The sequence below is a fragment of the Schistocerca cancellata genome, chromosome 3 (assembly GCF_023864275.1).
Source record: "Schistocerca cancellata isolate TAMUIC-IGC-003103 chromosome 3, iqSchCanc2.1, whole genome shotgun sequence".
Classification (NCBI taxonomy): Eukaryota; Metazoa; Arthropoda; class Insecta; order Orthoptera; family Acrididae; genus Schistocerca; species Schistocerca cancellata.
In genome coordinates this window covers 52,795,051-52,807,865 of record NC_064628.1, presented here as the reverse complement: position 1 = coordinate 52,807,865, position 12,815 = coordinate 52,795,051, and the positions used below count along the sequence as shown (strand labels likewise).

Genomic DNA, 12,815 nt, shown 5'->3' with positions numbered 1-12,815 from the left:
GTTCGTCTCTATTGGCAGTGCTGACACACTTCCACCAGTCGGGATACACAAAGGTGTGTACCTGCTGGGTTCCTCCTTGCCTAAAAGAAGACCATAAAGAGCAACGGAGGATCATTTGTGAGGAACTGCTGATTGTGACAATTTTTTCTCAAACATTGTCACCAGAGATGAAACACGGTTTTATCACTTTGAAGCAGAAACAAAACAGCAGCACATGGAGTGGTGCCACACCATCTCTCCATCAGTTCAAACCTGTAACCTCACCCAGTAAAGTCGTGGCAACTGTCTTCTCAGACACTGAAGGGTTCTGTTTGATGTCCTCCCTCCTGGTGCATTGATCAACTCTGAAGTGTATTTTGCTACTCTCGGAAATGGAAGAAACGACTTCATTGTGTTCATCGGCACAAAAATATGAACATACTACTATTACTCCTTGACAATGCAAGGCCTTGCACAAGTCTGTGCATCTGAAAGGAGCTCACAAAACTTCAATGGACTGTTCTTCCTCATCTACCCTACAGTCTGGATCTTGCACCTTCTGACACCCAACTCTTAGACTTAATGATGGATGCACTCCAAGGGAAGCAGTAAATGTATGACAGGAAGGTTAATGATGCAGCGAGATGTTTGCTCTGATGTCAACCAGTGTGCCCACCACCCTGAATGGAGATTTTGTTCAAAAATAGGGTTTTGTAATCAAAAGAGTGGGGAATAATTTTTGTATTGGAATCCAAATAAAACCAGCCTCCTTTCAGAAAAAAAATGTGTTGCATTACTTATTAAATGCACCCCTATCTCTCAAAATGTTAAGATGTGCTTCCAAGTTAACTTCAGATGTATTGACAATCTGCAATTTGGTGGACTGGATCTTCTGAAGATTAGGGCGGAGGAGATGCTGCTCCTCCACAGCCTCTTTCTCTTGGTGGCTGAAAACAAATGGCCGGTTAAGCAGATGTAAGTTAGCAGTGCATACTTTCGTAAGAAGCTACAAGTGAACTGTGCCGACAAGCAAGAACCGATTCCTTGGCGTCACAGTGGGACAAGTTACCACAAATTTAACTTCGATTACAGCTGCTGGCGCTACAACACTGCTGAAGTACAGAAGCAGACTATATCAATGGTGACCAGGATTACCACTTTTCCACTCTGGTCTACTTCCTTGTCGTAAGTGATGAAGAGTGATGGCTTGGCTACAATAGGTATTCCACACCAGTCATCGACATGAAATACGCCATTTAGGTGCTACTACTGAACACCACCGGCTACAAGATGTACTACACACCAGCCATCGACATGAAATACGCCATTTAGGTGCTACTACTGAACACCACCTTTGCTAGTAGTGAAACTACTGGCTGTGCCTAGGACTGATGCCAATGGGTGCCAAAGGGGTGCCTCCCAGCTAGGGGACTACTAGCTGGCTGAATTCTACAGACTTCAGGGTACCTGCTTGTGGTCCATGGTTCACACTTGGGCCTGATTAGCTGCTGCCTGCCTTGTGTGGATAAACTCTACTACTGCAGGCTTGCCCCTGCAGGCCAGTGACACTGTATCCTGTACTGAGGTCCTTTGTTCAACACGGCAGGATGGAGTGCTTTTCGCACTAAGTCATACACTTGCACAGAATTATTGTGTTGCAGCCAACATGGCTTTATACCAGTAAGTGGCAAGATTTGGCATGCCTCTGTCTTGTTCATGTTCAAAGTTCTACGTACTTTATGACAGAAGATTGGCATGTCATTGAAATTCCTCAACTCTTTAATGGATCTCAGAATGGTAATAAATACTGCCGAAACTAGTAATCCGGTAATTGTGTTTAAGCAGCAATCTTGGCAAATAAAATGGTTTTCAAAAGAAGACTATGAAACTGAATTAGGAATAACTGCAGTACTAGAGAACAGCACTTTTTTCATCATAGTGAACTGAATAGTTGACAGGTTATATGACTGGGATGTCATCGGATCTTGTACTGGAAATACACATTGCTCCTGATTATTCCTGTGCGGACTGTCTGCTTTACAGATTATTCATGAGTTAGAAGAGAAAATGAAGAAGAAGAAGAAGAAGAAGAAGAAGAAGAAGCATTCAGGGACCGGACCTGCAGCATGTGATGCCAGCCACTAGGGGGAGCAGTGGGTGCCCGAGCACATACAGATGTCAGCTACCATAGCGGCAGCATCACTACTACCCTTTTTAGTGTGTGCCACCACCTGCAACCAGCTACAAGACATCGTCTGGAATACATGTTTGAAAATATCCAAATCAGTCATGTTTTTTGATTATTCGTGCATCTTCTAACCCACATTACCTGAATAACTTGGAGTACTGTACATCACCATCTACATATACAATTCACAAGCTATTGCACAGTGCATGACTGAGCAGACTTTGTACCACTGTCTCCTATTCCCTTCCTGTTCCGCTCACAAACTGAGTGAGGGAAAAATAATAGCTTAAAGGTGTAAACACTACCAACAGCGGAGACAGCAGAATTTTTCTAAAACACTGATTCTCTAACCTTCAACAGAATTTTGTGAAAAGATCATCTCCTTCCGTCTAAGGATTCTCATTTTAGCTCGCACAGCATTTCTGTAACACTTCCATGTGGCACAGACTTTACTCTGTTCAAAATTACTTTAGGATTGACAGCTAAGAGAAAACTAGTGGGGGTAAGGTTTAAGAGAAAGGCTCAACCTTTATTAATCTCACGAGACCTGCGGTTGCAGCAACCACCTGCAGTTGCCAGTCACCCCATAAATACTACACTACTTCCCATCTGCACTGTTCTGCACTTCCAGGTGGGCTGCAGCCCTGTCGTACAGTTCGTCGCACACACAGATTTTGTTTTTAATTTCTTTTATTTGTGATGTTATATTTTATCTGTTGTTAATATTATTTGTTACATGTTGTTGTGGTCTTCAGTCCAGAGACTGGTTTGATGCAGCTCTCCATGCTACTCTATCCTGTGCAAGCTGCTTCATCTCCCAATACCTACTGCAACCTACATACTTCTGAATCTGTTTAGTATATTCATCTCTTGGTCTCCCTCTAAGATTTTTACCCTCTGCGCTGCCCTCCAATACTCCCTTGATGCCTCAGAATATTCCCTACTAGCCTATCCCTTCTTCTAGTCAAGTCGTGCCACAAATTTCTCTTCTCCCCAATTCTATTCAATACCTCCTCATTAGTTATATGATCTACCCATCTAATCTTCAGCATCCTTCTGTAGCACCACATTTCGAAACCTTCTATTCTCTTTTTGTACAAACTATTTATTGTCCACATTTCACTTCCATACACGGCTAGACTCCATACAAATACTTTCAGAAAAGTCTTCTTGACACTTAAATCTATGATTGGTGTTAACAAATTTCTCTTCTTCAGAAACGCTTTCCTTGCCATTGCCAGTCTACATTTTATATCCTCTCTACTTCGACCATCGTCAGTTATTTTGCTCCCCAAATAGCAAAACTCCTTTACTACTTTAAGCGTCTCATCTCCTAATCTAATACCCTCAGCATCACCTGATTAATTCGACTACATTTCATTATCCTCACTTTGCTTTTGTTGATGTTCATCTTATATCTTCCTTTCAAGACACTGTCCATTCCGTTCAGCTACTCTTCCAGGTCTTTTGCTGTCTCTGACAGAATTACAATGTCACTGGCGAACCTCAAAGTTTTTATTTCTTCTCCATGGATTTTAATACCTACTCCGAATTTTTCTTTTGTTTCCTTTAATGCTTGCTCAATATACAGATTGAATAACATCGGGGATAGGCTACAACCCTGTCTCACTCCCTTCCCAACCACTGCTTCCCTTTCATGCCCCTCGACTCTTATAACCGTCATCTGGTTTCTGTTCAAATTGTAAATAGCCTTTCGCTCCCTGTATTTTACCCTTGCCACCTTCAGAATTTGAAAGAGAGTATTCCAGTCAACATTGTCAAAAGCTTTTTCTACGTCTACAAATGTTTGAAAGGTAGGTTTGCCTTTCCTTAATCTATTTTCTAAGATAAGTCGTAGGGTCAGTATTGCCTCACGTGTTCCAACATTTCTACAGAACCCACACTGATCTTCCCTGAGGTCGGCTTCTACCAGTTTTTCCATTCGTCTGAAAAGAATTTGTGTTAGTATTTTGCAGCCCTGGCTTATTAAACTGATAGTTTGGTAATGTTCACGTCTGTCAACCACTGCTTTCTTTGGGATTGGAATTATTATATTCTTCTTGAAGTCTGAGGGTATTTCGCCTGTCTCATACATCTTGCTCACCAGATGGTAGAGTTTTGTCAGGGCTAGCTCTCCCAAGGCTATCAGTAGTTCTAATGGAATGTTGTCTATTCCCGGGGCCTTGTTTCGCATTAGGTCTTACAGTGCTCTGTCAAACTCTTCACGCAGCATCGTATCTCCCATTTCATCTTCATCTACATCCTCTTCCATTTCCATAATATTGTCCTCAAGAACATCACCCTTGTATAGACCCTCTATATACTCCTTCCACCTTTCTGCTTTCCCTTCTTTGCTTAGAACTGGGTTTCCATCTGAGCTCTTTATATATCAGTGAAGATAAATTGTTTGCATGTTATGGCTCATACTGTCAACCACTGTTCTTCATAATGCTAATACCCATTTTGTTGCTAACGAGGTGCCCACCATGGCAAAACATAAGGACAGAATTAGCTTCAGTGATGAAATGTGACAGTATGTAATATATTTAAAAAGGTGGAGTCTGTGAATCGGGTACCTTTCCATAAGCCATGATTACCCACACAGGAAATCTACAAGCTGGCAAAAAGATACTGATATAAAATCATTAGCCTGCCACTTTGTTACTGCAATTTCCATGTGCAATGTAACTGTTGTGGAAATGCTACATTTCTGTCAACAATGAAACAAAATATATTGTCTGCAGTATAGGCACTCGGCAACCATGTTGTTCAGGAAGTCACCTCTGAAGGCTGAAAGAAAGCTGTCAATCATACATAGCACATCATGGAAAAATCATGCCAGAATGAAGCTATTGAAAAAAGTTAATTTGCTATAGGAAATGATTACAACATTAACAAGAGTAATATCAGTACTTTTTTCCCACTGTAATCACACAAAGAGAGACAGGCGGATTCAGGTGAATGTGTTGTGTTCGGTGTAAGTACCTATAAAGCAAAATTATATTTTTGTGAATTTTTTAGTATTAATAGGAATGTTCTTATTAGCAACAGGTCCAAATGAAGTTCATCTCAGAAACTCTGCCCCCCCTCCTCCCCCTCTTTCGCCTTTATTTTATTTAGTAAAAAGGAAGGAAGAAAGAAATCCCTCTCATTGTTTGTATTACAACAGTAACAATACTGAAGTAGTGTACTTTGTATCACTATTCTTCTTTCTTCTAAGCTTTTAAGTTTCCTCGCTTGGTTAACAGGTATGATTTTTTTAAATTCCAGGTAAGTAGAAACTCAGTCAGGAAATGAAATAATAGGTTATTTATATAAATAGTGCTCTGTTTTTCAAAATGAAACCAAACAGGCGACAGCTGACTTTTCACATGGAATGCATCGTGTGTCACACTAACACAAATTATCCCGTTTAAAGAGCTCGAACGAAGTTCTGGTTTGGACCCAATGAAAATAATATGTATCCTGAAATTTTCATTTGCAGAATGTGTTCACCTAACCTCAATAACAGAAAAGTTCGGTAATACAGTCAGAAAATGCAGTTTTGCAAACTTTAATGCCTTAAAAATTTGCTGCTACAAATAGACCTAAAATGAAAACATGGCACTGTTTTTCCAAAAGATGACATGGTTGCCAGTTCAACCTTTGGTCCTCTGGATGAGAGTTTAATTGAATGTCGCATCCTGCACAGAGCACGTTTTATCTTACAACTTTGTACTACACCTCCACGTGTTCCTGCCAAAGTGTCAATCCCAAAATAGCTTAATAGACTATAGGCATGGGGTCTACTTGAAAGCACAGTGATTTGTGTAAAAAAATTTTTTTATTGTATTCTCAGTCTCAGGTCACACAAACTGTATCATGACCAGTTAAGACTTCTTAGTATGTCTTCATCAGAAATTCTGTATAAAAAGTAAGGAAAAGGGTGATAATAAAATACTATGCAGAATGTGAATACATGTCTGCCCTCATTGTTGGAATCAAACCCCCACAATTAATGATATAACAGTGTAAAGTGTTAATTCTTACATGGTAAATGTAAGTTTAAATAAAATCATAATATAAAAATGATTGTGAGAAAAAGTCTTCTCAAAGTGAAAAAAAAGTAAGTAAGTTCTGTGTACCAAGCTCAATCTTCACAACAAATAACATGAGAGACCACCACCACCACCACCACAACCACCACCACCACCACCACCACCACCACCACCAACCTGCACCACCACACAGGCACAACCCCTTGCCTGAATGCCTCTACGTCCCCAGCAACAGGTTCTCGATGGCATTCGCAAATTCTGATCACTTTCTTCTTCTGTGTCATGTGCATCTGCACTTTAGCTGAGGGATTATTATTGGAATCAAATGTACAAAATATGAATATGGTTTTTAAACTAATAGAAAAGGGCAATAAGCATAATAATTGAAAACAGCAGTGGACTCAATGTAAATATATGTTCAACAAATAAAACTTTGACACTTGTAGCACAGTTATAAATATATTAATCATGTGAGTTTCGCACAGGAGAGACTAACTTGGAGAGCAGCATTAAACCAGTATTCATGTTGAAGACACAACAACAACAACAACAACAATGTGATAAATGAAGAAAATTTAATGGCTGAAAAAGAAAAAATGAGAAAAGATAAAAACCAGCTATTACACCTACTGGAAGCAAATAAAAAAAACTAATGGTGGAATTAATATACACACTGATACAGTAAGCTAAGGCGGAGGTGAAGAAGAATGGGGAAAAAATGAATATTGCATCGAGCACTAATCTGATCTCCATCATATTCTTACCATTAATACTGAAAAGCAAAATGATTTTAAGACACATCTACTCTGGAAGAAGAACATTTGTTCCTGCACTCTCCCACACAATTCCGTGTTTCAGTCAAGCGCGGCGATTCTTTTCATTAACATATACATATACAGTAAACTGAAATTTATATATAAAACAAAACAAACAATAATAAATGCCGCAAATCGTGTCTGAAAACAAGAAGGCAGTACATGATGATTCAGTTTCCTTAACTTAATCCGAAGTCTCAGAGTTTATTTTTTTAATTCATTTTTAGACAGTTTCCCCACAGGTCCTGTTCTAACTGTTCAAAGTAGTTTCCCTGAGATGCAAGAACTGTGTTTAAGAATTTTCAAGAAGTCCAGTGTCAGATCTAGGTAGTGTACTTCTAATATATTTTTTTGTTACTTGGAGACTAATCTAATTTCATTTGCCAGGACCAGTTCAGAGCCTGCAATATTTCAAATATAATTTACAAGTTGATATTGGAAACTTATGGCTGTAACAGACACCAGAGAACATTACAATGTTCAAAACAGCTGATGAGTAATTGCACCCTAACTGTCTCAAAATACTATAATGTGAGACTGACAATGTCTTTCTTCTGTTCTGTGATTCCAACAATTTTATCATCCAGTGCATTGTTCATGTCAAATATATTGGTTAAGGTGGTATACAATTCCACTTTAGCATATCTTGTCTTCACAGATCTATTCTGTAATCTGCATCTGCGTCACACAATGTTCTTTTAAAATTTGACTTGTCAGAGTTGCTGACTTCTATACATATGATCTCTTTTTTAATGTTAACAGCTGCCACACTTACACTCTTTAACATATTGAAAGTAGGCTATATTAGCTTCCACGGAGAAGAGCCATGAGCATCATCTGATTATCTGTGTGTCCCAGTGCACAAAAACCATTGGTTTCATTGGTTATGAATATTCTCAGCTTATTACATCTGCACCTGGCTAAGCATCCACCCAACACATGAAATAAAACACAGATGTTCTGCAATGAAAATATATAGAAAAAATCAAATAAATAAATAAACAAAAATAAAAGAAATGACTGGGGAAGAGAAATGACTAGACAGATGAACAGATGAGGTGGAAGTGAGGATAGGGAGGGGTAAGCAGAGGGGGGAGGGGGGAAGGAGGGTGGGGAGAGGGGGGGTGAGAGAGATAGAGAGTGAGTCAGAGAGAGAGGGAGAGGAAGAGGGGGTGAGAGAGAGAGAGAGAGAGAGAGAGAGAGAGAGAGAGAGAGAGAGAGAGAGAGGGAGAGGGGGGGTGAGAGAGTTAAAATTCTTATGTTTGGGAAAGCAGATACTGAGTAGTTTCCCTGTTAGTATTTACAATAGGGGTGCAAACCATATTTTCTTCTTCATCCTTTGCAGAAGTATCATTTTCAGTGTTCTCTGTGTTGTTAGTGACTGCTTCTTCAGAAACCACATCCACTTTGCTGGCACGTTTTCTTCCACTGGTAACAGAAATCTCTTCACTTCTCGAGTTCTGATCTAAATACTCTTTCACAGCATTTGGACAATTTAAATTGTCTGCAATCTCCCATGTGTCACTGCCTGAATCATATCCTTTCCAGCGAATTCTGTACTTTCTCACTCCCCTGATCACTTTCATGTCTACAATCTTTTCCACCTGCAAAATAACAAAAGCAACAAAACATAATGAAAGATTTTTCCCTATCTGCAACTAAATGTAACAGAAACAAAAATTAGTTCAAAGTAATCATATTTAACTTTTTATTCAATAACTATTATAATTTTCACTGAGATACCCAATCTAAGTAGATCAAGTTGGTGCATGTATAAACAGACCGAAATAGGATTAAGGTTTAGCATCCTGTTGATAAGTTATTACAGGCAAAACAGAGAGCCATGTTCTCAAAGAAACAATCCCAGTAATCTTTTTCATGGCTTAAGTAAACCATGAAAATGTACATTTTAATGGAACTGATGGTGATTAGAATTACAACTCCTGAATGAGATTCCAGTGTGTTAAAACAACGTACCATATCACTCAACTGAAATTACAAATTGAGGAGAGAACTAGAAAATCTTGTCGCGTTGGAAACAAACAGAAACACAAAATAATAAGCACTAATGAGCGAGATAAATTATAATCTAAAAGCAGTAATGACTCCAACAGCTCTAATCAGGCTGTGACTGCAAAAGAGATGGGCTGGGGCAATACAGCCAGTCTTTGAACAGAAGGTGTACTTGAACAGACTTTAAATAATATTTACATTAGGCTGCTGGGAGAATATGAACAAAATAATTCTATGAGAGGCCATGTCTGAGGTGTGACACTATTCACTAATGTTTCATTTATGTCTGCAGAAGGGGCACTCTTTGATGAGGGCCTGAATTCTTTCTCTGTGTGATTCCTGCAACCTACATTCTTTTGGCTGCTTACTGTGCCAAGCCTTTATGTCCCTCTGCAACTGAATTAGTTGGTCAAATAAACTGTAAACACACACACACACACACACACACACACACACACACACACACACTAGAAATCTCTATCTAGTGTATCAAGATGTCCTACCCACTATCCTTAGCACCCCTCCCACAGTGGTATTCTGCACCAACAGAACCTATACAATATTCTTGCCCATCTCTATACAATCACTGCTCCCAACCCCTTGTCACATGGTTCATATCCCTGTAATAGACCTAGATGCAAAACCTGTCCCATATCTCTTCCCACCACTACCTACTACAGTCGCAAGCATCACCTACCTCATCAAAGGCAGGACTATCTGTGAAATCAGTCATCTGATCTACAAGCTATGCTGCAACCACTGTGCTGCATTCTATGTGGGAATGACAATGAACAAGCTGTCTGTCCGCATGAATGGTCACTGACAATCTGTGGCCATGAAACAACACACCATTGCTGAACAAGTCCACCCAACACAATGTTCTTGATATCAATGACTGCTTCACAGCCTGCCCCATCTGGATCCTTTCTACCAACATCAGGTTTTCAGAATTGTGCAGGTGGGAACTCCCACTGTTCCCGTAACCCTACTAGCCCAAACCTTTGTTAGTCATTGCCCTCATCCATCTCTATACAGCCCTCTATTCCACCAACGCACCCACAGTCTTTTTACTGATCTCCTTTTCTGCTCCCCCCACCCCAAACTATCTAACCTCCTAACTGCACCTAGCTACCTGACGATGGCCTTGTTGACTGAAAGCTCACTTTCTCGCAGTCTTTCTGTTGTGTGTACTGCAACTCAGCACCTACGCCATATGGTGAGTAGCAACTATTCTTTTCATAATATTGCATTAATTGTCTTATCATACTGTATGTTCATCTCTTTCAAAGTGAGCTAATATATAACAAGCAATAACTCAAAATATGCTGTTGTGGATTAGCACATTCTTCTGTCAACCCTTCAATTGTTTCAAACCACACTTCTCCCCATTAGCAAATTTATGATTCCTTGATGCCTTAGAATGCATTATTCCAACCAATCTCTTTTAGTCAAGCTGTGCCACAAATTTCTTTTTGCCTTGATTTGATTCAGTACCCTAGCTCTGCATCTTATCTTCCGAATTCTTCAGTAGGACCACATTTAAAAAGTTTTTCTTTGTCTATCTGAACCGTTTTTTACTCACATTTCACTCCCATACAAGGCTATGCTAAAGGCAAATATCTTCAGAAAGGACTTCCTAACACTTAAATTTATACAGTATTTGGTGTTCATTAATTTATCTTTCTCAGAAATGCTTCACTTGCTAATGCCAGTCAGGATTTCATATCCTCTGTATTTTGGATATAAGTTATTTTACTGTTTAAATAACTACTTTAGTACTTCATTTAGTATAATTTCATCACCCAGGATTGACCAGTTTCCCCAAGTGAAATTACCTGATCTCCAGGTAAGTTTTAGCAATTTTTCTTGATGAATTTAAAGATCTCAAGGGTAAGTTAAGACCTAAGTTGACAATCTGTCTTTACAGCTATGGTACAAGAAACAACAGTGCAAATGAACTATCTAAAAAAGAGTACTAACATTAATATCTTTTACAACGAACTGTTTTTAGATGTAGAAAACGACCAAAAATGGAATGTGTGTTTCATAAAAATCACTGATGTTATTTTATTTCAATAAAACTAAACACATTTTGTGACAAAAATATGCATTTCCTTGGACTTGCGTGACATTTAAAATATCTTCACTGATTTCAGAAATAACCTCATAAAAAAGTTGGCCTCTTGAAGGAAGTGAATTAAACAGGGAAGAATTGCATAAACCAACACTGTAGGCGACTGCCAATAAAATGTTGGTTCTACGATGTTCATTATTGTCAGTTGTTACCCACTACCTTATAGCCATTATTTTACATGTATTTTGTAGTTTTTCTTTTGAGAAACATATGAGTACATATTGTACAAACTGCCAACGACTGATACAATTTTCTTCTTCTTCTTATAGTCCATACTTTCTAACACAAAAACTACTTTTTAAGTGCCAAAATGTACTAGAGCAAATAAAATGTCTATAAAACACCACACTGTACAATGTACTTGCGGTGAGACAGTTGCAATTCCTGAAAGCCATCACCCATGGCATCTGGCCTGCTGAGGAGCACCACAGTCCTGGGTACATGAAAATCTGTGGCATTACGCCATACACAAACAGACCCGGCCCGCAGGCAGATTGGTGAGACTAAATCCAATGGGCAGGGCCTGCATATTAGCGGAAACCGAGTGGTTTCAGATCGGCAGGCACGATCCATTACAGATAGCAGCAGAAATGGCCTGCGGTTTTGGCCCATTGTGGAAATCCACTTGTGTGGCCATGGCCAGCTATTCAAGAGCAACAGACAGCATGTTGATGAAATGACACACAGTGATCAATCCATGCAAAAGATGAAATCAAACAATGGAAAATCCAGGATGGAATGTAACAATACCCGAGAAGGAAAGTTGCTACTCACCATATAATGGAGATGCTGAGTTGCAATAGACACAACGAAAAGATTCACACAACTGTAGCTTTTGGCCATTAAGGTCTTCGTCAGCAGTACACACACACACACACACACACACACACGTCTACAGTCTGAAACTACACTTTCAGTTCTCTGAGACTGCAGACGTGTGTGCTAGTTGTGTTTGCATGCGTGCGCACGTGTGTGTGTGTGTGTGTGTGTGTGTGTGTGTGTGTGTGTGTGTGTGTGTGTGTGTACTGCTGACAAAAGCCTTAATGGCCGAAAGCAACAGTTGTGTGAATCTTTTTGTTGTGCTTGTCGCAACTCAGCATCTCCACTATATCGTGAGTAGCAGCTTTCCTTCTCGGGTATTGTTACATGCAAAAGATAACTTGTTCAAATACTCTGAGAATCAATAATAATGAGGATAGGCAGCAACTCATCATAAAGGTGATTGCTGAGGTGCAGACAGGCATGTAGAAAAGACAATCACACTATCACAACTAAATTTTCTGCCATGACTTTGTCAGAAAACGGAAGTACACACACACATTCACACAATCACTCTGACACAACCCATGCACACATGACCCCCAGTCTCTGGCCACTGCATCTACAGTCTCTGAGAATCAGATCCAAACAAGCCATTCCTCACACCTCCCTGCCTCTCATCAGCAGCTGCTACACTAGCGGCAAGACGTGGTGGCAACACTGACTGCAAGCTGAAGGAAATGGTAGGAAGGGGAGAAGCAGTAGTAATGAGGGAGTAGGAAAGCAGTGCATGTAATTAGCTGCACTCGGCCAATGATGATGCACAAAACTTCAGTAAACAAACCATTTTATCTAGTGAGACAAACATGAGATTATCCAGTTTTTTTTTT

The 12,815-nt window shown here is 39.6% G+C and overlaps 1 protein-coding gene across 3 annotated transcripts in view; it reads right to left on the bottom strand.

Moving 5' to 3' along the window:
• LOC126176945 (heterochromatin protein 1-like) overlaps positions 1–12,815 on the bottom strand; it is a 156,375-nt gene that overhangs the window by 77,544 nt on the left and 66,016 nt on the right. For 2 of the 3 annotated variants that reach the window (XM_049924147.1, XM_049924145.1), the window contains exon 2: positions 8,324–8,623. In XM_049924147.1, the coding sequence (XP_049780104.1) occupies positions 8,324–8,623 (300 nt within the window). The remainder of the gene's footprint in view (positions 1–8,323; positions 8,624–12,815) is intronic. The other variant, XM_049924146.1, reaches the window with a different exon arrangement.